Source organism: Lepisma saccharinum, chromosome 22 (genome assembly GCF_977018435.1).
Source record: "Lepisma saccharinum chromosome 22, izLepSacc3.1, whole genome shotgun sequence".
Taxonomy (NCBI): Eukaryota; Metazoa; Arthropoda; class Insecta; order Zygentoma; family Lepismatidae; genus Lepisma; species Lepisma saccharinum.
The window spans coordinates 700,598-726,223 of NC_139250.1; the positions used below are offsets into that span (position 1 = coordinate 700,598).

At 38.4% G+C, this 25,626-nt stretch overlaps 1 protein-coding gene across 1 annotated transcript; it reads left to right on the forward strand.

The window, feature by feature from the left end:
- Window positions 1–503: 503 nt before the first annotated feature.
- dup (chromatin licensing and DNA replication factor double parked) lies at window positions 504–25,001 on the forward strand. The gene is made up of 10 exons (XM_083143720.1): window positions 504–1,114; window positions 5,460–5,690; window positions 7,187–7,377; window positions 9,584–9,835; window positions 10,652–10,800; window positions 12,947–13,065; window positions 16,767–16,926; window positions 19,606–19,778; window positions 23,230–23,431; window positions 24,505–25,001. Exons 1-10 carry the CDS (start codon window positions 653–655, stop codon window positions 24,666–24,668), a joined length of 2,103 nt encoding a protein of 700 aa, XP_082999846.1. The 5' UTR covers window positions 504–652; the 3' UTR covers window positions 24,669–25,001.
- The last annotated feature ends 625 nt before the right edge of the window (window positions 25,002–25,626 follow it).

Below are 25,626 nucleotides of genomic sequence, written 5' to 3' on the forward strand. Positions count from 1 at the left end.
ATCTGCCAATGCGACACAATATATTAAAAAATTGCCCCCTCTGGGATTGACTTTGCCCCCCCTACTAAGAATTCCTGGCTACGGGCCTGCATTTCAGTTGGGAAATTCCAAAACCCAATCGCCGCCACTAGTGTGTGAAATTTCTTGAAAATGTAAGTTTCTTATTCTAGAAATGCAAACATAATCACTCTGTGACGAATCAAAGAGTTTCACAGCGCCAGGGAATTTAAAACATTTTCAGCCCCAATCCTCGAACGTTGGATCCTCACCAACAAAACGTGTTTGTCCCTCGCACCCCAAAAGGTCATGTAATTGTGTGAATTTCTAGCGTGAAAACATGGACGGGGGGCGTGAAAGACAAATACCTATGCAAATTAATCTAGTTTTGGGTATGTTTTATGAGAATTATCTTAATTGGGAGAAATCATCACCCCACCTACCCCCCACTTTAAACACTGCTGCCCCCTTAGAATAAAATCCTGCGGGCGGCCTTATACATGCTGTATAAAATAAGTCACATTTCCGAAGCTTTTGACGCCGACGAAAATGGCGGGAAGTATATTTGGTATTTCCCACTGAAGTGAGTTCATAGTGAATATTTTTACAGAAAATCCGTTTACTACCGTATCGTTGCCTCTTGTATTCTCTTGTTATGGCTCAGGCATCTATAACAGATTATTTTATCTCTCGTAAACGACCAGCGGCAGGCGAATTAAAGAAATGTACAAAGAAGCTAGTGCTGGATTATGGAGTAACAGAAGTAAAAGAAGCCAAATCCAATATCGAACATCTAACACCAGAAACATTACTTCCAAAAGAGCACAGAACCGATAAAAAAGTTGACATCCCCGTTCCATCTAAAACATCTCAAATACAACGCGAAGATAAGTATGTGCAACGAAAAGTATCTTCGGTTAGGGTAAACCGTGATGTGCACAAACAAAAAAAGAGTGGAAGAAAATTGGCCTCCACAGACATACGTGAAACGTTTCAGAAACTGAATGCTGCGAAGTTGACTGCACAATCTCATTCAAGCGGAGAACAAACTGGCTGTACCAGTGCCGAGCATGATGGTAAAAATGTGTTCTCAGATGAAACATTGCAGGCAAAATGTGTAAGTATAGGTCAGCAATTATTAATTACTAACAGTTAAAAATTAATGTCTACATCTTCTAGGTATTACTCTCAGTACTAAAATTACACATGTTAATTTTTAGTAACAATTTTTGTTAATGACGTAAAGAGAATTTGGTAAATATTTACTATTCCACAAACACCTGTAACTTCTTCCTTTCGTCACATTTAACATTCGTACGTACCAATCTGCTTTGCGGAACATTCTTTAAGGTGTATTCACGTTTTTTTGATGAAAGTAATGTCAATTTTTTACATTACCAACACTTCTTTATGTGCATTGTCTCGCTTGCATATGCCACAGTATGGCGCATACACCTTTGTAGATAATCGCGCGTCGTGCTTTTGTTTTGTCGATTTTCATTAGGTATCCAGTATTTCCAACCTTCTTAACCCAAAAAAACACTCGTGAAGAAAGCTGATGTATTTTTTTTTTCACAATTTTTATTTTTTACTTTGCATTGTTTTACGAACAAAATTTTAACTATGCTTGCCTAACCTTACCTAACCTTGTCGGAAATGGTTCGTGGGGTATCCGTGAATGGTTTTGGTTGGAAACACTGCATCCCAATGAACATCAACAAAACATAAGCACGATGCGTGGTCACCTACGAAGGTATACGCGCCAAAGGCTATTGTCCGTCGGAGAATTAATTTTCAAGAAAAAACATGAATTTCCGCTATGATACATTCCCACATGACAGAAAACACCTTCCAGATGTTAGACAATGCTACAGGAACTTATTACCGTAAGTAGTTTCTTGTGTAAAAACGAAGAAATCGGTTTGTGGAATAGTAAATTAGGCTCGGGTACCCTTTTCTACACCCTCGATTTTTCGCACATTTCACATATTATCGTTACGAAAATTAGTTCTTCATAACATACGATGTTTCTAAATAGCGCGGAAAGTAATTTCTTAAGATCTACGTGCTATAAAATTTACGTTTTTCAATATTTACAGTCCTTATGTAACGTCGAAACGGTTTTGCAGCGATTTGATCATGGCGAATCTTGGATTCATGTCACAGGCGCAGGTCTGAACATTTTCTTCTTCTTCTTATGTCTTATATCTGGATGAGTTCATGTGGTTTGACAGGTATGGAAAACAGCGACGAGACACGATGAGGAATATCATTCAACATATTGTTGAACGGTATCCTCACCGTGTGTAAATACGTTATCTTGTGGAACATCGTGCACATTTTTTTCGGCAACTGTAGGCCGTTTTCTGAATGACTTGTGGGCTGGGATAATTTGCGACTTCTTATTTTTATCATGGAACGACGGGGTAGGGCAATATTCTGTGGAAAAGGACAAAAAAGACGACTTATTGCATACGACTGACTGCACTTAACGACTTTCAGTTTCAACTTCCACCTGCAATGCCTGGCCTTGGGGAAAAGAGGTAAATTAACTTCTCAGCTTTACTTTCAGCATTAAATTTGGCTAATGTTTGTTTCTTCATGAGTCAATGCGACAAAAGTGAGAAATAGTGTTCGGGGCAGGTGACACCGGCTAATTTTTAATGCCTTGGTAAATGTGCGATAACGCCCGGAAACCTTTCACTCGTAGCCCCAAAAACCATCCACGGATAGCCCCACAAACCATTCACACAAGGTTAGGTTAGGCCTGTTAGGTTAGGTTCCATTAGCACTCAATTCACCCCTAAATTCATCGAAAAAAGAAAGCGCGGCGAACATAGTTAAAAATACGTCCGAACTTTTGCAAACGACAAAATCGCCACTTCAAACGGCCACGGATAGCCCCACAAACCATTCACACAAGGTTAGGTTAGGCCTGTTAGGTTAGGTTCCATTAGCACTCAATTCACCCCTAAATTCATCGAAAAAAGAAAGCGCAGCGAACATAGTTAAAAATACGTCCGAACTATTGCAAACGACAAAATCGCCACTTCAAACGGCTGTAGAGTCGTAAATACTTCTTTCCGGGCTCCAATGTTTTTTTATTCAGAAATAGGATCACATAACCTTCATAATGAAAGAAAAAAAATTCAAAATTCGAGGGTGTAGAATAGGGTACCCGACCCGTAAATTAGTATCTATACCAAGAATTGGACCTAATACATTCAGATCTTGATTAATTTGAAATTTGCTTGACTAATTTCCAGCTAACACGGGACGAAAGTAGTTATTTTGTTTTTGCTGTCTTATGAATATTTGCTAATTCGGAGACACTATATACATCAGAGGCATGTAGTAACAGCAAAATGTGAAGAATTGAAAAAAATGTTTCAATTAAATAACAAAAACATTTTTAAATACGTTAACAAGTAGATATTGCAGAGGACATCTTTTCTGTAGCCGACAGAAGCGAAGAGGGGATGCCGTTCCGCTACCGTGAAGAGGTAACAAGAGGAGTGGACGCCAATGCAAGGGAAGAGCGGGGAATAGCTTTGGAACCTAACCTCGTAGGCATATCTCATCTGATGTCTGAGACATTGTGCTACAGGGCTGTTCATATGCCTGTTCAAGGGCCCAGTTAACGGTCAGGCCTGCCGGTATATGCCAGTGTTGTAACATCGGATAGGCAGAAAAGAGCTAAATCCTGTCTAAAATAGGGATACTATTCTCTGAAGCAACTAGAGCTAGACTGCAAAGCCAAGGCCGGCTTGTACTACAACTGAGGTCGATTAGGTACTAGACGAAAATATAGTTCCTTCGTGCGATTCGTGATTTGGACAAACCTTGCTCCAAAATACTAAGTTGGCAACAGTAGTTCGTACAGCTGGAGTTCTCTTCCACAATTTGACTGGCTGGAGGAGTGGAATTCTGTCTGCTCACCACACAAACATCAAACTGGCCCCAGAAATGTCGTTCTTCTTCTTCCCCTCCACCTCATTTGCAAAGAAACAAATGAAGAATTGACAAGGCTCGACAACTATTCATTGGGTTTTCGTGGTAATTGTCTCGTGAGTGGTAGTTCTTGCTAGGAATATTTGTGGCTAAATCACAGAGTTGATCTAGGCCGAAGGAATGTTTTTTTTTTTGGGGGGGGGGGGTAGATGATAACATCTAGCAGAATAATCGTCGTACTGATGGCCGGTAACACCTTTGAAAAAGTTACGCCACGCTGGTATACATGTTCATATCACTGTTAGGATGCCAGGATTGTTTGTCTTGCAGAGAACGAACAGTTGTTAGATGCTTGTTGGACTGCGATACAACCCCAAGTAATGTAAACAGATTTTGCATGTTTTGCAACATTGCCAACACTAGCTTTTAACATTTTGTGATTGCGAAGAGAAGTACATGGGACAGTGGGTTAATGACCCCAAATTTCGTTTCCTTTCATTATTTTGGGTTCATGTAAGTTTATTTTTTGTGTAATTTTATTTATTTATTTATTTAATAGAAGATTCCAAATACAGCGTTAGCCATTTTACATTGGAACGTATTTATAGAACATAAGGACAAAAAAATAATAACATAATACATCAAAAATAATAACATAAAAAAAAATTACATGTGGTTAAAAGACTTATATTTTTTGCTAACTTTCTTCTAAAACTGTCCAGATTTTCAAAAATGGAATTAAAATATTGTATTTGAATGGTATTTTTTTATACTTATTAAGTTTTTATTATTTTAGTAACGTTTTCTAATGTGCCATGGTAGAAATAGAATTCTTTACATTGAACAATCTCTCTTAATAAATGAGTAATATGTCTCATGTTAGGAACACTGTGTCCTTACGTGGGCCATGGAGAAAAGATCACACATTTACATCGAATGAAAGGATATAGGCCTAATTGTATGATACTTGAAGGTTTTGTTCTATGATATAGTATCGATGTAAAACAGTAAAACTTAAAATTGAAAAGGTTTATCAAAATAACTTAAATTTCAAAAGTATCCCAAGTTAGATCAAGCAACTGTATTATAATTTAGCATGCAATGTTAATTGTACATTATCCATTGTCTAGTGCTTTAAACTATACTTACTTGAACACTACATTTTGAGAGAGCACATCATTCTCTTGTCTCCAGGTGGAATGATGGTGTGGAGTAATTGATTAAAGCGTGGATTTGTAGTGAAATCACAGTCTGTCGTAGGTTCGATTCCCACCATTTGAAAAATAAATTTCAGCTGAAGACGAGAGAAGAGGTGCTCTCTCGAAACGCAGTGTTAGAATAAGTATAGTTGAAAGCACTGGAGAATGATTAATGTCCCATTAAGATTGGATGATAATGTAGAGCCATCGTCACTGACATTCCGAGAATTATTGTATTTTAGTTTGCCTTCATTGTTTGTTATATATTGTGATTTTGAATGACTTTGATGTTTTTGTTTTTATTTAAATCAGAATGTGTCACCACCACCATCAGAAATCATTCGGACTGTCACATTCGAAAAGAAGGGCTGTCTTTCTCCTAAGAAACGTGACATTCCCAAGGAACCGAGCAAGAGTGAAGAATCTCGACCATCTGCTCTTAGCAGGCAGGGAAGAGAAGATGCAAAACCAACCACCTGCAGTGTGGACGAAGAAGTGGTTTTTAAAACTCCGAAGAAAGAAACTAAACAGGCATCTAAGCAGGTACGTAAAGGATGGTTACCTCCAAGTTTCTGGTATTCAGGGAAGCAGTGGGAAGTGTCATTAGAGCGTACCCAAATATAATTTTCCCTGTAAAGGTGACTTAGGCCAACTGCATGGTGGATCCAATGCGGCGCAACACGACTAGTCACAAAGTGATATAACACAGTGAGTCATTTTCTTTGTTAGCTAAAATGTGATTGGAGATTTCGTCCATGTCTGAGTTTTATAATTTGGGTAGCAGGTAATAGTTTAGCAGAATCAGTGTATCAATGTCCTGGGTTCGATACCCGGTGGAGGCACATAGTGGTTCGGATCCCACTTTAAACTGTAGGTCCAGTCCTGATTAGCCTTACTGTGCATAAAGTGGACTTAAAACAACAACTCAAATCAATCAGTGTATCAATGTGTGTGTGTACAGAATTGATGTATCAGTTTATATGTTGTTAATTAAATATATTTCTAGCAAATAATTGGTTAGAAATACAATATTTAATGAAAGATTCAATGATTATATTTAATTGCTGGCTTCAAGTTGCTCTCGTTTTCAGTCTGTGATTAGAAGTGAATAGATTGGGGCAAATTGTTTTGTCACAAGCTCTGCCATGTGAGGCCAAATTTCACCAGCCTTTGTTATTTTGGTCAAGTCAAATGTTTGGTCCGGTGTGTGGCCACCCATAAAACCCTATTGTTAAACCTTCGCTGAGATGGATTGCAACAAAAATTACTCATCATGTTGGTCCGGTGTGCGACTGTTCTTATCAAATCATTGTCTTTTCAAAAGCTGTAGTTTTCCTCTTGTATATTACAGTTGTTAAACATTTAAACATATTTTTTGATTTAATGTTTCAGGAGAGGAGACTAGATAGTTCTGCTACTGATGCTTGCAAATTTTCTACACTAGGGATTTTTAAAATGTGTTTATTTTTGTTAATTACCTCACTACATTCATTTGTGATGATTTTAATGGCTGTTCTGCAGTGAGGTAGAGCCTCCGTAGCTCTGGCGTTAGGGCTCCTGACTACCATGCGAGATACATGGGTTCGATCCCCAGTGGGGGAGAACCAGGATTTTTTACACCTGTTCAAGTGGCTCCGGCACCCACCAAGCATCATGTAGAGTGGTACCTCGAGGAAACTTCTGGGGGTAAAGGCAGCCTGGGGCGTGGTGCTGATCACATCATCCCCACATTCGTTCATGATCAAGAGAGTGTGGGGCCTAACTCCGCACCCCCTATATACACCTTTATGGCATGGTGCAAAGCACAGGGGAGCACTTTATTTTTCTTTTTTACTTTTGTTATGCAGTGAGGTTTGGTTTCCTCCTCACCCCCCTTCCCTTTCCTGAGGGAACTAGATTCAGTGTTGCTTGCTAAATGTTTTTTTTTGGATATGGTTTGGTATGGAGTAAAATAATTGACTGATAACACAAATGATTGGAGCATTTGTATCTGTAGGTGTATGATTCTAAGCACTCTTATTGATGCAGGTTTTTTTCAGTTTCTTACAGCCGAGCAGGTGAAAGCTAAGCTTTCAAGCTGCAACAATCGTTCAGAGCTCCGAGCAACATTGTTGAGGCTGAACAATTGCGCAGGGCAGCTGAGGGAGATGAAGGAGAAGTACGGACAGATGCAGCTGCAGAAGTTCCAGGCGATCGAGCTGGAGGTCCCTCTGTCGCCTGTCAAGTCAAGGTTAAGCAACGCCTTGTTTTCATACCTTGTGCATGCTTATAGGGTTAAAACCTGAATATCTTGGAAAAGTTGGGTATTTTCATAAGATTATTCAAAATTGTAGACATGGAAAAGTTGCCTTCATTGGGGACTTAATAAAATTGTTCTGAAATTCCCACAAGTGGCATCTTATCGTGAAAAGCAGCCTCCCATCAAGGGCTGTCTCTTGTTTGGTACATCGCCCGGCATGTCTGCCAAAAGGAACACAAATTATGGCCAATTTTATGTGGGCAACAACAATTTTCTCATCACGGTATATGCTGTGAATGTGGGATATTTACACATTTGTAAACACTATTTTAATGCAATAGGTTAGGGATGTATCCAATTTCCAATATATGAATAGCTACCAGAAATACAGTTGTGGAATTAGTAAAATTCTGTTTTTATGCCAATTTGGTTATTGAAAATCTTAATGTTCCATCTTTTTCCTATAGGGTACATATTGGTATAATTTTGGCAACTTTAATGCAGTAATTTTGTACTGATCTGAAAGGATAAAACCTCAAGCTTCTCTATTTCTTTGTAATTATTGTAAATCTCACAACTTTATTCCTTGTCATAAATATGTGATTATTGTTTATTGTTAAATAATCCCGTATTTCAGAATGTCTTCAAAAAATTATCAGCGAATACATTGGAATCAGTAAGTGCTCAGCTCTGAAGCTAAGTGGGAAAAAGTGTGCATATGACCTGCAAGAATCATCAGAACGTGTATCATCTTTCTGTGTTAAAAAAATGTGTGGTTCTTGTTTTAAAATTATGACATTTTGGCCCCTGTTTCGAAAACCTTCCTCAGGAGCATAAAGCATTATAAAAAAGAAATGATGATGGGTTAAAAGGTTAAATATTGAATGTTGGTAAATGTACAGCCCTGCCATAAAAAGGAGCAAATAATTCCCCATACACAGAACATCACCCCCTCACAAAAGCCATCAGTTGATCAGAACTTGCTTTTCGTGCCAATCTCAACAGGATATATATTAGATATTTTCATTTTGTTTTGTGGTGATTTCTTAAAAAAATAATTTGACACATGTTTCTCCTGTTTCACCCACATCGTAGTTCATTTTATGTACTTATTGTTCACATATCCATCTTCAACCTTTAGCTGACGGAGCTAAGAAAGTACCTTTTCAAGCGCTTGGTTTTCAAACTTGCTGCAAGGTACAAAAAAATAACTAGAACTAATTGTCCTAGAGAGATGAAATCTGTTTTGTTATCTTTCCTTTTGCGGAGATAAAATTTATACATTGTACCTCCCAATAATTAGTGTTAAAGGAAGAAGAAGAAATATATATATATTTTTTTTTTTTCAAAAAATTGATGCTCTTGTCAATAGATCGAAGTGAATTAAAAAACGTAATATATAGCAGTGCTATAAACCTAGAATAATGAAAAGTTTCGTTAAAATGAGACTGACACCTTTTGAGTAAAAAAATAACATTATGTAAAATGTCAGTGTTGCCAGCTTTGTAACAATGTCCGGAATTTTGCTTATAGCGTTGGTCCTATGGATGCTGGATGGAATAAATGTGGAGAAAAGCATGATAAAAGACCACTCTATGATGATATGTAAAGCTCATGCTGCAACTTTGGGTGAAAAAACAAAACAAAAAAAAAAAAACCTGAAATTACGGCGTTCAGAAAAAAATTTGAACTTTGGACCTTCGGGCCGCTTCTCCCCTGGTCCCTCAATTGTTGGATGTTGGTTGAAATGTTGCTTTTAACTTATATAGAACTTAAATTTTTCAAATAGATGTAGTAGTTTAGAAGTTATAGCTTTTTATCTTCAATTTATCCCACAGTAAGAAAAGGGAGACAAAGGGCTTTTTCAAACAGCCCTTGTTAATAGTAGTAACAATTGATATTTTGTTTTGTAATTCAAATATGTCATATACTAAAGATCAAAAAAGACAGAACTGAAGTATCATGTATAGTTTTCAAGAAATGGCACATTAATTGCTGCCCTGTGGTACTGGTTGAAATATCGACCATCCGGATGTTATTAATGTTTTGAACGTCTGGAAAATCCTTACATTAGGCCTGGAAATGGATCCAACATTTCAGACGAAGAATCACTTGTCTTTTTGATTTAATGTTACAAAAGTATTGAAGCATTTCACCTTAAGTTCCTGCATGAAGTGACTATGTTATTGTATTCCAGCCCCCAGAAGGCAGGAATTCTTTCTCCAAGGAAAGAGAGTGTGATTGGGTCGCCCGTGAAGCCTCCTGCGTACCAGCGCTTCCACTCCCTGGCCTCCCCATCCAAGTCCTCTGCACTCATTCTCCCCTACAAGTACAAGTACCTGGCGGAGGTCTTCCGTTGCCTGGACACTGTCGTCTCCATGATCCACAACCGGAAAGAGGTGGTGACCTTCAGCAAGGTCAAGCCAGGCATTCAGGAGCTGATGCGGAGGTAATTGAGTTATGTTCAACACCTTCACTTTCATTTTTTCATGTACTTGATTTTTCTGGCTAGCATTCATGTTTACCACATTTCGATTATTGCAGTCTCGATCAGGTGAGTTGAAAGAAATGATTTTCATTCTTCTTTCTTTTCCTAGTTTTCTTTCTTATATTTTTTATCATCTTGCTCCATGGCCATGCGGTCTAAGGAGTCATGCTTTGGGCTCCGGCTATGGGACACGCTCTCCTGGGGGAAGCGGAACAACTTTTCTCCTGAGATTTCGGCCTGTGTATGGGACCAGTGGCCATTCAGCATTGTGAAATTGGGGAGCTACAAATGAGTAGCTTAAACTGGTCATGAAAACCTATGACGACTACTGGGGGTTCATCCTGCTAACCACACGTCATCCCTTAACTGGTTAGATCCTGCTAACCCTCGTGTGAGTAGGCCGATATCTCACCTCGGGTGAGTGAGTGAGTAGGCCAGAGCCCCCAATGGGCTGTTGCACCATGGGTTATGTTTTTCATAATTATTTATTATTGTTTTTTATCTCGAAGGTATTGTATTCTGCATGTACACGTCATCTTACCTTGAGTTTGAAGGTAGATTCTGCTGTTGTAGGCTGTAAATACATTTAGATGTTGAAGTTCACATTTGCAATCTCAGTGTGTGTGTGTGTTGCTGAAGAAACTTAAAATGAATGAAAATGTAAAATCGATATAACATTTTGCTGTGTTGGGGCCATCAAGGTTGAATGTATAATGCAGGAAAATGTAAAATCCTTATTGTCCCACGAGTTATTCAGTCCTTGTCCTCTCGTTTCAGAACTTTCACTGACCACCTTCTGGGGCAGGTGAAGAGAGTCTTCCCGGCTGCCTACTCCTTCCGGCAGGAGAAGAGGAGGACCTTCAGCTCCCCGAGGGGAGAGCAGTATGACCTGGTCATCATTCCTAACATGAACTACAAATGCAGTGGTAAGAAGAAGCGTACATCGTTACGTATTATGATTGTGAATTTCATCTCGAATTACAAGCATTTGCAAAAATGAAAGTGAAGACTTGTATTATTAAGAGTTTACTTGCAATTTAGTGAATTAGTGTAACAGAACTGCTGTTTTCCTTTTTATAAGTTCCTTAGTGTCAGTTCCCTCAAAACCTGAATGTCCAACACCCCAACTGGAATATCTTATCCATGTTAAAGTTCAGCGAGGGCATGTTGTTAGAGGAGGCCACACAAGTCGAATAATGGATATCCGTATTTCAAATTATCCGATATCCATTTCGTATGCAATGGATAATCTGCCTATTTGAATATCCGTATAATCTGAATATCCATTTAGTACAAATATCCAGATAATCTGAATATCTAGATAATATGGATATCTACATGGTACTGATTTGATGAAGGATTTGTAGAAAATCCGTACAGTGAACTACGAACATGATCGATAAAAGAATATGTAGATACCCTGTAAAATGGATAAATGATAAAACTGTCCAGATAATGCACGCATTGGGATACTCTGGATATCAGATAATTTGTATATCTGGATAATATGGACAATTTGGATATCTGGATAGCAATATATCCAGACATCAGAATATCTGGATATTTGAAATCCAGATAGAAAATTATCAGATATCCAGCCAAAATTTTATCCAGATTTGGCCATCACTATTTGTGATATGCTACTTCATGTGCTGAAGTTGGATCAACTGTGGGCCCTGTATTTACCCATTCATAGTGCACTTGTGAATCTTGTCACTTCCAGGTCACACACCGGTGTGCGCCTGACATCCACTAGCCTCTCTCAGTGAACTTTGGCACGTGAAGTAACATGTTGCTCAGTCCAGGCTCCACAAAAATGCCATGGCAGATATTATGCAAAATGAATCCTTTACATTATTGTGGCAAGAGCATTTTGAGGAGAAATGGATTCTGTGATCAAGTAAATTAGGAATATTTGAAAGCAAACTTTCATGGATTGACATGGTGTAGTTCTAATTAAAAACTGTATTTTAAAATTTGTAAGTTTTCTGAAATACTTTGAATTGTTTCAATTAACAAGTATCAGAATCATAAGAGTACAGACATTATTATTGATATCAGGTCAAATGGTATTGGCTAGTGTGTTGAGTAGACCTAAATTATTTTAAAGCATTTAATGCATGTATTTGCAGTTTTCTGCTCAGACCATGCAGACTACAACACAACTCATAAAGTTTTGCTGCCTGAGTGGTCAAGCAAGCACGTTGATTACTCTTACATGGCAACTGAACTTTCTGGGTTCATTCCCAGACTGAGCATAGGTGTTACTTTGAGTATCCTTGCACCTCATCAGTGGAAAGTATCAGATAAGCTGTGCAAAATAATAATAGAAAGAGTTGTCTGAAACCATAATGGGGAGGTTGTTGGTGGCCGTGTGGTTTGAGTCATACTTTGGGCTCCATTTATGAGATGCATATCTCAAAGTTTCTGATATTCAGGGAAGTAGTGGGAAGTGCCGTTAGAGCATACTGAAATATACATTTCTCTGGAAACTTGTTTGCACGTTGCTTAGCAACGTCTTTCCATTAGCTGTAGTTTTCTGTTTTATTTTACAGTTGTTACAAACATTTATACATACAAGGGTGTGCTGAAAAATAATGGCTTTATTGGAAAACTGTTCAATTTATTTGAATAAAAGAAATGCAGGTAACTTACTAGAACTTTATTGTCCTTATCTACACAATTACTTTTCCACATAATCGCCCCGGTGATCAACACAAATTTTGCCAACGCGAGACCAGTTTCTTAATGCCGTCACTGTAGAATTGTTGATCTTGACGACGGAGCCACAGCCTCGCTTCTGTTTGCACTGCATCATCAGAATCAAAGTGAACTCCTCTGATGCATGCAGGTCAGGTCTCCTGAGGGAAAAGAAACAAGTTTTCCGGTGGCTGCCCAATATTGCATGGTCGTTTCTTCACCGAGGTTCCAACCAATCAGGATGAGGCATAACGTCATCTGATAGTATCTGCTCATTTTGTGGGTAATGGGTTACAGGTACAAACCTTTTGATTAGAGAGGTACATGCAATGACTCATTTATAAGTAAGTGATGTGTTTATTCTTTCGGCAGAAGACCCTCCCGGAGAGAACAGCGACTGCCAAGACATCCGGATAACGCCGTCTGCATTATTGGAAAGGAAGCAGATGTTCGAGAATTTTCTTTTGGAACTTGTGAAGAAGCATCACAGCGTGAGTGGTTCTGTTTTGAAGCCAACATGGAAGTAATTAATAATTACTACCCAATGTTCCTGCAACTGTCAATTGTAGCAGCAGAAGTTTATGTTCATCACACTGTTTCCTTGTTTCCTGTGGAGTCAGTTATGCAGAAATGTAATAGTACTAATAATAATAAATGTTTAATGGCTAGACATTTGTTCCAGGTATCTGCTGATCACAAGAATTATTGGCACCAGAAATTAAATGCAAATTCACAATCATTTTTTGTAGCAAGATTTCATTTTGAACAATTGCAACAAAACATATTTGCAATTGTCTATGTTGTGAGAATTCTGTGGTGAAAAAGAATGTTAAAATGTGGGATCATGATGATCAAATGTGTAATGCAGAAAAATGTAAAATCGGGGAACATTCAATCGGATGCCACTGTATTCATTCTTCCAGACAATAGGACTTCTTGTAAGCAGTAAAAAGAACAAAACCCCTTAAAGCTTATGTTGTGAACTTTCAGTTCATTTCCTTTTCTTCCATTTCTTGCAACAAACATACTCGTCAAAGCCTACTAATACTTGCAACACATTTTTCTCTCTAGCAAAGCTAATCTTTCCCATATTCCATCGTTTCTCAACCTATAAGGCATGACCCACTGCTAGCCTCCCCCATGGTGCAGTGGTAGCGTCATTGCCTTGTAATCAAGGGGTCCCAGTTTCGATAACCGGTGGAGGCACAAGTGGTTCAGATCCCACTTTAAACTGTAGGCCCAGTCCCGATTAGCCTTACTGTGCATAAAGTGGACTTAAAACACCAACTCAAACCAAACAACCCACTGCTGGGTCTCGAGGGGGCATTTGGTGAGTCACGAAGTCAGGCTTCAATCTTTAATTACTGCATCTTAAAAACCTATTCCATTTCAATTACTAAGATATACCATATTGTTTTAACAATTTAAATTCAATCTGTGTTGTATGTAGTCTAAACTCTGCATTTCTGTTATTTGTGCTGTACCATTGCTTTTTACTGGCATCTCTCTGATGTTTAACTCATGGGAATCGGATGTCTGTAGTTTTAGGTTTATTTATTTATTTAAAAGTGTTTTTAAACTGCCGAGAACAGCTTTTCAGCCTTAATACAGCAGTATTACATATTACAAGGTATCCAAAACCACAGTATTGGACAAGAGAGCAATGAGTTCTTAATTATCTGTGTGTCACATGCTTGTCGACGTAAGGTGTCGCTTGATATTTCCGACCATCTGTGCCTGTGTGTGTATGAGGTTGCCAAGGGGTGTCAACTGTCATCATTTCTTTCACATTGCTATCAAGACTTCTTGGATTACAAAGCTAACCACATTAAAGAACATGTTTTCAACTTCAGCATTAGTTGAGCATATTTAGCATTGGCATTACATTCAGTAAATTAGTTTTTTAAGTTACATATTTACTTTTGTAGAATGAAGTGTGTGTGATTTGTTTAACCTTTAGGTGCCCAAGCGTCTCGGTCGAGATACCCAAAAGTAACCCTCAATTGCCCAAGCGTCTCGATCGAGACGCTGTGTCAAGGTCGTTTTGAGAGTTAGCCCCCTCCCCCCCTGCCACATATACACCAAATTTGCAAAAATTTCATATAGTCTGAATCTCTGGTTCATTCCGCGTACAACGGTATATCACTCATCTCTCTAGGGCAATTAGCTTCCGAACTACACTCATTTAATTGAAACTCTGCATTTTGCTCAAAATCGGCTCGGGCAACCGAGGCTTACTATTGGAATAGGGCTTGAACGTCAAAAGGTTAAGCAAGCATAAAATAGAGCTTCTTAAAGTACTCGATGTTAGCAGAGTATGATATTATAAACTAGGTGCACATCCCTACTTGTGGGTCTCGTGAAGTGTAATATCCTTCAAGGTGGACCCTGGACTGAAAAAAGGTTGAGAACCACTGCCATATTCTGTTTTGTTCTTGTCAGTATCCACATGTGATATAGAGGCATAGGGCTCCTTTTTAAAAAAAAATTAAACATGCACCAAGTGTTATAGACAGACACATGGCTGAAAGTTTCTACAATTCACAAGGTTGAAAAAAATCAACAATTACTCCCTTGTGATGCTTATGCCAATTTATCACGTATAAAGCAGTGTGAAAAATTTGCATACATCAAATAAGTGATGATGTCATGCTTTGTATCAAGCATCAGCTGCATGCGTATTCTGATCTTGCCACTAAATGTTCTGGCTTTGAGCAGTCTGTGCGTGAGGGAAAGGATTTAGGTGTATCACAAAAAATACAGATTTGCTTCTAATTATCATTATGGTCATTTTATCATTATACTGAACAATTTTAATTCTAAAACTATTGTGTGGACACACAAGAAGCCTGATAAGTTAGACTTTCACTGCCTAAAACTGTTCCTGTACGTATATTTTGCTAGATATATATTGTCAAAATTATTTACATATATTAGTATTGTATCCTTAAATTTGGAAAATGTCTTGTGACAGGGTGTCTACCAAAATCCAAAATTCTTGACCTTCCTTTCCTTCTTTCACTTTTCTTAACATTCATTTACTCCCCCCCCCTTACTTAGGTATAGTTGGAAATTAAGAAAATAGATATTTTTATTCAATGAAAAACCCCTACCAAAAGGCGGTTAAGATGAAAACTGAAGCTGTACTCTAACAAGATATTTACACTTGCTTTAATTATTAATGCATGTAAAAATGAATGCTTCAGACTTCATCCTGGATGGGAAATGGCCACATTAGTTTATTTTTACAAAACTTCTTACGAGACAAAGTGAACAAATTTTAACCACAAGTCAATATAATTTTAGATTTCCAAATATTCAATTTTATCAAATTCCAGCAGATGTATATAACAATTTAAATTCACTATATGATAAAAAAATAGAAAAAAAATGTTGACCACAAGCATAATTTCTGGACATCCTTGACGGTAGACACCCTGTGTGACAAAGAGCATTGTTGTTGTGTTTTTTTAATTTTTATTTATTTACTAGCTGATTGCCCGGCGTTGCCCGGGTATTTATTTATCCCAATCTTCTATTAGACAAGAAAATAGTGAATTCTAACTATAGTGTAAAATGAACTTGGAGTTGAATGGCATTGGGAGTGTCACTATTCATCCTAGGGACCACGAAAACTATGGATTCCACACTAATATCGGTCGTTTTACATGTCACCCCTTCCCACCCCACCCCTAGGTGTGCGAGGGGTGGCTTGGAGTTGAACGGCATTGGGAGTGTCACTATTCATCTTAGCGACCCTGAAAACTATGGACTCCACACTAGTATCAGTCGTTTTACATCACCCCCTTCCCACCCCACCCCTCTGCAAGGTGTGCAAGGGGTGTCTTGGAGTTGAGCGGCATTGGGAGTGTCACTATTCATCTTAGCGAACCCAAAAACTATGAATTCCACACTAATATCGGTCGTTTTCGATTATTTTTACATCGCACCTCATTACCACCCCCACCCCCAGGGGTGTCTTACCCCCCACAGTATTTCTTTCCAGGTTGCAAGTGATATGTGTATCAAGTTTGGTTGAAATCGCTCCAGTAGTTCGAGAGTTATGCCGGAACAAACACACACACATCCATTTTTATATATATATAGAGATTTATTCTTAAAATATTGTTACGAAAACAAATCTTATCCATGCTTGGTTTTGTGATCTGACAACACATGACTTTACTTACAGAAATTCCTGCAAGAGCTGGACCCTCCCCTCGTAATTCCCGAGGAGAAGCTGACCCGATGGCATCCAGAGTTTGAGCTGGAGCAGGTTCCAAACATCGAGCCAGACATTCTTCCTCAGGCACCTACGGCAGATACTGTCTCCTCTGCCAAGGATGTTCTCCGTAAGTAATCTCTTTGTCTGTCGACTTGCATGTCTAGTGTCTAACCTGTGGGAGGGTTCAGGAACACAGCTATTATACGCCACTACTCAGAAAAAGCACCGTCACTTATTTGATCGCAATACACTTGAAATGAGTTGGACCAAAAAGGCTCAGCACCGAGATTTTGAAGAAAGTAATGGCCACCTCCCCCTTCCTTCAGCTTCACCATGTTGCTCACAAGGAAGCTGGACACAATTTTAAACTTTTAAACATGCTAAAAAGGTGAAGTTTGGCCAAGTTAAAAAGAAGAAAGCAGTTGCCCTGTCGTGATGTTTTATCTTCCATGCTGTTACAAACAGTATATGTTTTGTGTATATAACTGTGTGTAATTATGTGTTTGTGTTGTAATTACTTGTGTGTGTGAGAGAGATGCAGTAGACGATTATCCGAGCTAATTGGGACCGAGACTACCTCGGATACGGAAAAACACTGATATTACGGAGATAATGTGCTAATAGGTCGTAAATGACTAGACAACACTTAAAACTGTATAGTAATTATTTATTACTAGTACAACATAAATAAGAAGATTACTTTTCAAAAAGTCTTTCATTGTTTTTTTGGACACATCTTTCCGTTTGCCACTCGTTTACTGGCTTAGAATAGGCCTATACACAGATTTAAACACCACCGTAACAATCGGATACACCGACAATGTAACGAACACGTGCAGCACGGACTGTGACTTGAATCCAACTTACTAGTTAACAAACGGGGGTGCGTTATGAAGCGCGATGTTTTCCAACCATAGCTTCGGTTAATCGCGAGTCTACTGTAGTTTGAGTTTTTTAATTTTTGTTTCAAGTCCACTTATATGCACAGATAGACTAATTGTGATTGGACCTACAGTTTAAAGTGGGTAGTTTCATTTAAATCAGGTTGATTTAAATCAAGTGATTTTTTTAAAGAAATAATTTATGGAATAATGTAGACATCAGAATCACTTTTGGTGAAAACATTAATCTCATAATCATTGAATGGTGTTTATTAAGTTCTAAGGGAAACAAAATATATTTACTGCTGGGGTGAAGCTCATACGAAAGGAAATGTAATATGTAAACTGTGAACACTCTTACATTACTCTTGATTAAAAATCAATAATTTTTATAGGCAAATTATAGCAAATATTTTGTGTAGAATAATATACAAAATACTAATCATGTTAAACTGCATTTTCTGACAAAATGCTTTCCCGCTCTGCGTATTTGTTTTTTGTGAGTTTGCGTAGTAGTATTTTTAAGTAGCTACTGCTTCAGCACAATTCATCCGAGTATCATGATTCATATGTCTATCTCTTCAGAATAGAACAGGCTTTCAAATGGTACCACGCACATGTGTACATCAAGTATGAGGAAAGGGAAATCTGGGATAATTCGGGAAATTTCCCTCCGAAAAATCTCTTTTGGTAACTTTGAGGCCCTCTGGACCAACCCTGGATATAGGAACCCGATTATAATCTACCTTGAAAAATACTATGGTCTATACGTAATGCGTCAGCCAAGTTTCGTTGCAATATCTTCAATAGGTATGTGGGATGAGGGAAAAAATATTTCGCAATCCTGTTCGACAATACTATTAGATAGCCAAAACCAGGGGGCAAGGTGCCAAAACGGGGGGCGGGGGCAAAGGCAGTATTATTTCCCTTTGTAGACGAGATTTAGCATAGTGTGCGGTTAAAGTGGCCCCCTGAGCGCCACCACTGTTAGATACTATTATAAACTCGAACTTAGGAAAAACAATCTGAACTTGAACACTTTTCTTGGCACTTTTCCTCTGCCATTTTACACACCAAAACCAACAGTTCAAATAACACAACACAAAAAAAATGCACATAAAGCAACTTAGTAAATGCGGCACACAAACGAACTCACGTTTGCACTTTGTCAGCATAACACAAAAACAGTTTACTTTCCTCTGAACTACTACTTCTTCTTCTTCTTTGTCGACACTGAAAATCGTGACTAAATAAAAGGTTGTTGTTTCTTCAATAGCAGAAGATATGTTTCATCAACAAGAAACGTATTATTCTGTTCAACACAGGTTACATCAGTCAGAGATGTTCGCGGGTGTAATATTACGCCCAACACAGGGAAGGGGTTAACAAATTGTCAAAATTCAGCTGTAAAGACTTTAAAAAAAATATCTTAAGTTACAATTACGTAGTACATCCAGAATCTTTTATTTTCACTGGAAGAAAGTTACTGAAATTACTATAGTTTCATTAACACACTCAAGAAACAGCTCCATGGTAGGTTCATATGAACAGTATCAGAAACAGAAAAATGTATATTTACAGATATTTTTTTATTTGCTTTCATCAAACAGTTCAAATATTTTACAGAGCCATTTACCAGGAAAAGCCTTTTGTATTAAAAAAAAAAAGTATGTAAACGTTTGGTTTTAAATACCATGCAAGGAGTTTTAAGCATGTTTTTTAAAAGGAAATAAAAAAAAAGATTTTTATCCTTCCAGGATTTGAACCACTATGTGCCTCCACCAGGTATCAAACTCAGAACCTCCTAATTACAAAGTGACAATATAACCACTGTGCTGTCCAGAGGCACAAGATGGCTGTTATGTCGCTGAGTTTAGTCTAGTTCATTTCAGATAAATGTAAGTAACTCCCGTATTCTTTCACAGTCCGTGCAAAGAATCTGTTTGGCTGCAACCGCAGGATGGAGAAAGCGTTAGAGAAAGCAAGCACCAAAGTGGCAGAGACCGGCACACCGAGTGGGGAGAGCAGTCCAAGCACCTCCACCGCCTCCCCTCTGTCATCAGCCCTGAAAGGCATTCCACAGGTGATTCTAGACAAGGTAAGTTGGCTGTTACGTGTGTATGGAGAAACACTTACGTTTGCTCTTGTTCTAGTAAGCAGGGTTCTTGCTCCGATCTATGTAAAGGGTCTTGGTATGTCGATCTTGATTGTCTGAAATCAGACTTCTGCTCAAATATTAGAAAAGCTTGTAGGAATCTTGGGTTAGTTTATCAGCAAGCCTTGGTTGTGTACTGGGAGCAAGACTAGGCCCGAAGGTCCATTTGGAGGAGTATTATGTGCTATTTTCCAGCTTTCATCAATGTATAAATGACTCTTCACTACCTTAGAGCAAAAAACGACAAGACGTAAGGGCACAAGGGACAATTTCCATGTTCAGCCAGTCATGATGACCTGAAAATGCTCCTCCCCCACCAACCTTTCCCGCAGCAAGCTGGGAAAAGAGAAGTCTGTGTGCTGGATGGTTGTAGGAGGGGGAGAGAACTTAGCATTACGCTAATGGAAGTCTTGTTCTTTTGGGAATATCAAACTTCCGGTGGTGTAGAAAAACACATCAGCAGGAACAGAACAGGTTGAAGATTGTACTTGTGTTAGGAAAAGTCGAAACTTCCATTTGATTAGCTGTAACTTCAAATTGAAATTGTTTTTCATAAGGAATACACAGGAGTCATCATTATTCATTATATTTTGTACAGATTGTATCTAAGCCGCGCGTCAGGCTACGTTTGCAGCAGGTTTTATGTATCAATCCGCGCGAGAACTGAGCACAGAATCTTCCGTGCCAGTCTTGCCTCATCGCCTGCTTACATCGCAGACACTGAGAAAATCCACAGTATTGCCAACCACACAACACATCAAAACCTGCATGCATGTCAAGCGGAATATATTTGTGTTTCTTTTTGTCTCCTGAAACATAACATTTTAGAAGTACTTTGGGCGCGTAAATTATTTAAAAAGTGTGTCATTACTTAATATAAATGCGAAATATCTTCGAAACATGAGAGCATGTGCATGGACGTCCGCAGGATTTTTTTCCAGCGAGGGGCAAGGAAGGTATTTTTTCCCAGGGTGGCAAACAAGTCACATTTCCCCCCAAAAGAGTGTAGTTCCCTAAAAAAACTTTGCTTAAATTTGAATCTATGGTGTTAATGCAATAATTAACACATATTATTGGGGCTAAAATGAAATTATATGTGTGAAATACATAATTTTTGGTTGACTTACATTTTCCAGGGCGGGCACGGCCCCCTTGCCCCCCCCCCCCTTTCCGGATGCCCATGAGCATGTGTATATATTTCAAGCACGCAAAAATAAAAATAAACAAAGATATAAGTAAACAAGGACAGGCCCTCTTGAATTTAATGACAAATAATTGTTTTTGGTTTATAAAAAAATACATTTATGAAAACCTTTGTTACTGTAAGACACGCGCACTTCAAGTTATACCACACATATTAATGTTCAAACAAAGATTTTCTTATTAGCTACAGGGCAGTGGATAACCAATTTATGAAATTACACAATTTGCATCACATACTAGAATTGACATCGTAACATATGAAGGGTATTAAATTGTAATCATAGCATTTTCAATGTCCCTAATAGTAAACAATGCAGAGGCATAACAACTAAGCGACCAGTAGTTGGGAGTTCAAGGTTAGAGCCATGTAAGCTGGAATGTGTCTAATGCTGGATGCCTTTTCCACTACTCGTTACTTGAGTGTGCGCTAGACCATTAATTTCAACATTTACAGTGGTGGTTGTCGAGTTTGTGTTTTAAGTCCACTTTGTGCACAGTAAGGCTAATCGGGACAACCTACAGTTTAAAGCAGGGTCATTAGAGGTCCAGGAATACATAAATTCTAATGGGTTCTGGTGCAGGACCAAAACCTTTTTTCTCGCACAATTTAAATTCGGTACAAGTTGCATATTGTTACATTGAAAAAAGGTTCCTGGACCTAATTGAAATTATTTAAATGTGAAAAGGTTATACACTGTCTAGAACTCATTTTCGTTTGCCGATTCGCTCTCCCAGTCTGGAATTGAAATTATTTACAATTCCTGGGCCAGGATTGACCGATTAAAAGTTGCCTTCTAAAAATGTCCCCAAGTACGTTTTACATTGGAATGTCACGCTTCTGTTGTAGAAAGCGTAGCACAGGGAATAAATAATAACGCTGTTGTTCTCTCGTGGGCCAGGTTCAAAAACTCCCTTGTCGAAGAGTTACTGTACGTAACGCAATGGACTATATTAGCGTGGCGTCACATTGAGCTCAAACAAACCTGTTACGCGTTGCTCCGGCATCCGATCCAGGAACTGCAGCCAATAGGAGCCGCCCAGCAGATATCAACAGGGACAGGTAGTGTTGCCAGAGTTGTTGCTACAACCAAGTGAAGGAACACGCGCGAGAGAATGGGGCTAAATGGAGAGGGGTAACGCAACTGCAGCGTTTGCTTTTCGTCCATTTCTACCTTGTACCTTAGATTCTCGAGGCACCCAGCACCTGGATTATTCTTGTTCACAAGTGGATAATTGTTTATCGTCAGGTCCGTAATAGATCCAAGTTGCGTATTGTTTCATTTCAATATGGAACTTGGACCCTATTTAAACTAATTCGGGAAAAAAGGTTCCTGGACCGGAATTGAATTTAATTAAAATTCCTGGACCTCTAACAACCCTGGTTTAAAGTGGGATCCAAACCACAATTTGCCTCCACCGGGTATCGAACCCGGGACCCCTTGATTACAAGGCGACGACGCTACCACTGCACCATCAGGGAGGCAACATTTACAATGGTAATATGGTAAATTAAGGTTACAGTAATACGGAGACATTAATAATTTGCCTGTAATTTCTCACAAAATAAAAGTTTCCATCACTTGGCAACTATAAACAAAATGTCAATCAATGTGTATGTCTACAGGTTAGTAGCTACACCGTTGGACATTAAATAATATCACTTTGTCATCTGCTGCTGTGGCTCGCACATTCCTTTTTTGCTGCTATGTGACAGAGTGGAATAGTAGTGCAAGAAAGCAGAAAAATGTTACGTTCAAAGCCTCCTATTAACATATATATTCTATAATAGGAATGGGGATGATTGTATTATTTAGTAAGACAATAAAGACATGCCAGGATGATGGTTCATCATTAAATTTGGCAATAATTTTATCACTTCTGTACTTGTACAAATAGCCTGTGACTAAAGTTTGTCATTTCATTTATTGTTGGTATGAATATGCAGATATAATTTGGAGATACATTGTATTTCTTTAAATAGATTTAATTTTTCAATGGCTAAACATGTTTTTTTGCATTAACAATATATCTTAGCAACAATACTCGAAATATAAAATGGTCGAAAAAGGAATTTATGTTATATAGTTGAAATATTGTTTAATAAATGTAATATGTGCCAAAATATAAATAAAACACACATGCACACAAGTATTCACATATCTTAATGTTCTTGTTTTGCTTCCTCTTGCAGATCCGAGCAAAGCAAGCTGCAAAGGCAATGGAGGCCATGACCCGCTCCCCAGGCGTGGATAGGGTCACCGAGCGAATATCTCGCCTTCCTGATTTTTCTCGCATCGTGCGCAATGTGTTCGTGGCGGAGCAGAAAAGTGTGCTGCCTGTGGAAGTGGTCGTCGGAAAGCTCGAGAACAGCTACACTGCCAGGTTGTCAACAGGTATGTTGATCATAGGGAATTCACAAAGCTTCTACTTTCATTTTAATAGTGCCACACTTGTACAAAATACCATGTTATTTCCTGTGAATTTCACACACTCGTGTCATAAATGGGATTACCACTCTTCTACCTCCCATCCAAATGTTATATCAAGAAATGAAGATGAGATCAGGCTGCATATTCACACAAATCTGAAGATTTGAATATTGTGTAATTTTTCTTGTTCTTGTATGTATGCATTGCTTGCATTGTATAATTTATCTTGTAGTCTACGGTTGTTACAAACATAAAGACACAATTTTTGTTGTGACATTTCAGGGAAACACATGCTCACTTCATCACACATTTATTTTTAATTTGATTAAAGATGCAGTTATAACAATGGTTAAGTTGCTATATTACAACAATGTAACATTGACAAGATCCAGTGCATAACTGAATCTTTTTGCACCTTTAATCAAACTAAAAATAAATGTATGATGAGAGCATGTTCTCCAGAAACATCACAACAAATGCTGTATCTTTATGTTTGCAACAACCGTAGACTACAAGAGAAATAATTCAGCGATGTAGAACTCAATCTTACCTCACTCTTTGAACAACTACTTTTCCCTTTCTCAAAATCATCCAATTACCATTCACCCTCATCATCATTTGTCAAGACAGACAGAAAAGGGACATAAAATAAGAAAAATACCAAACATTCATATTATTTTACAATGTTGAGTGGAAACATGAGATTAAAGAGGTGTCTTTTGACATTTATAAACACTTTTTTTAAAAAAATAATAATTAATGTTGTTCTCTGTTAAAAAAATGCAGTGCCCACGGTACAGAATTTTGAGTACAATGCTCGTATGGGTCCTAGTCGTGTGGTTGAACCATAATTTTCCATAACTTTTCAATAAGTTGACATTTTGTGCTACCTTTGAACGTATAAGACCATTACAAAATAGCAGTTGCATCCCCCCCACACACACACTTTTTACTACCCCATTTCCGTTGCCCCACCCCTTGAAAGCATGGTAGCTATGCATTAAAGTATTTTCTAATGGAAAACTTCCCTTCCGCAGCCGAACTGGAGGAACACTTGAAGCTTCTCTGCAAGCTCCTTCCCAGCTGGATCAGCAGGCACAGCGTGAAGAAGGGGGAGTTCTTGAAACTGAAAAAGGACGTCAACATTAACCGAATTGTGGAAAAATTGGAGAAGCTTGTGCAGGAGAAATGCAATAGATGAGTTCGAAATAGCCTTGCACTGCCAGTATCTGCCTTGTACTGCATTTCAGCAAGCCCAAAGAGGCTTCATTGTAGTTCTTTTTGAAGTATGGAAAAACCTGCACATGTTTGCAATTAAAATGTTTTCAACAACACTGCTTTTATATAATTTGATACCATGCATGATTTTTTTTATATCTATACAATTTCTTCTGTATGTTTACATTCATTGTAATAATATTAGTACAATTTTTTGACCAATTTTAGCAACATATGTAATATTTTCTAGATTCAAGTTTTTCTGAAATTTAAAAAAGACACGTGTGTACCTTTTATTGAAAAATAAATAAATTTGTTTTCCTTGAAAATCTTTTAGTAAAAATATTCTGAAACAGCAGGTTATAGTTTCCCCTGTCCTCAAATACTACAAAATACATATACAGGGTGTTCCTGTGACCTTTATTCAATCTGGCAGGGTGGATGGAGACTGACGCAAGTATCAATATGAGATCAGGAATCCTGGTCCGGAAGTGCGTCACTAAAGAGTTGCAAGCCAAAACTGGTTGGGGCTGCCTGTGTCTCAGGAAAAAGACAACTAAAAGATGAGGCTTGTATGAGCAGTTTTTTAGGGTGCACTGCCTGGAAGTAACAGCCGATGCGAGGGACATTCCTTGCAGCCCCTCCTGGCAAGAATCCTTGCTGCCTGCGATCATCAGAACGACTCCAGGGACGTTAGAGCGGATGCAACAGAGCTTCTTGTGACGCTGCCTGCATTGACTCCTAGGTCTGGGATTTTGAACACTTACTGTAATGTTTTCGTCATAGTGTGCTACAATACACTGTAGTAATGTCCGCATCAAATCTATAAGCCTCATAATTCAGGTCATAGGCAACCCCAACTAGTTTTGGTTTGTAACTTTTTATTGATATATTTCTTGACTGAGGTTCCTTATCCCGTATTGATACTAGGGTCAGTCTCC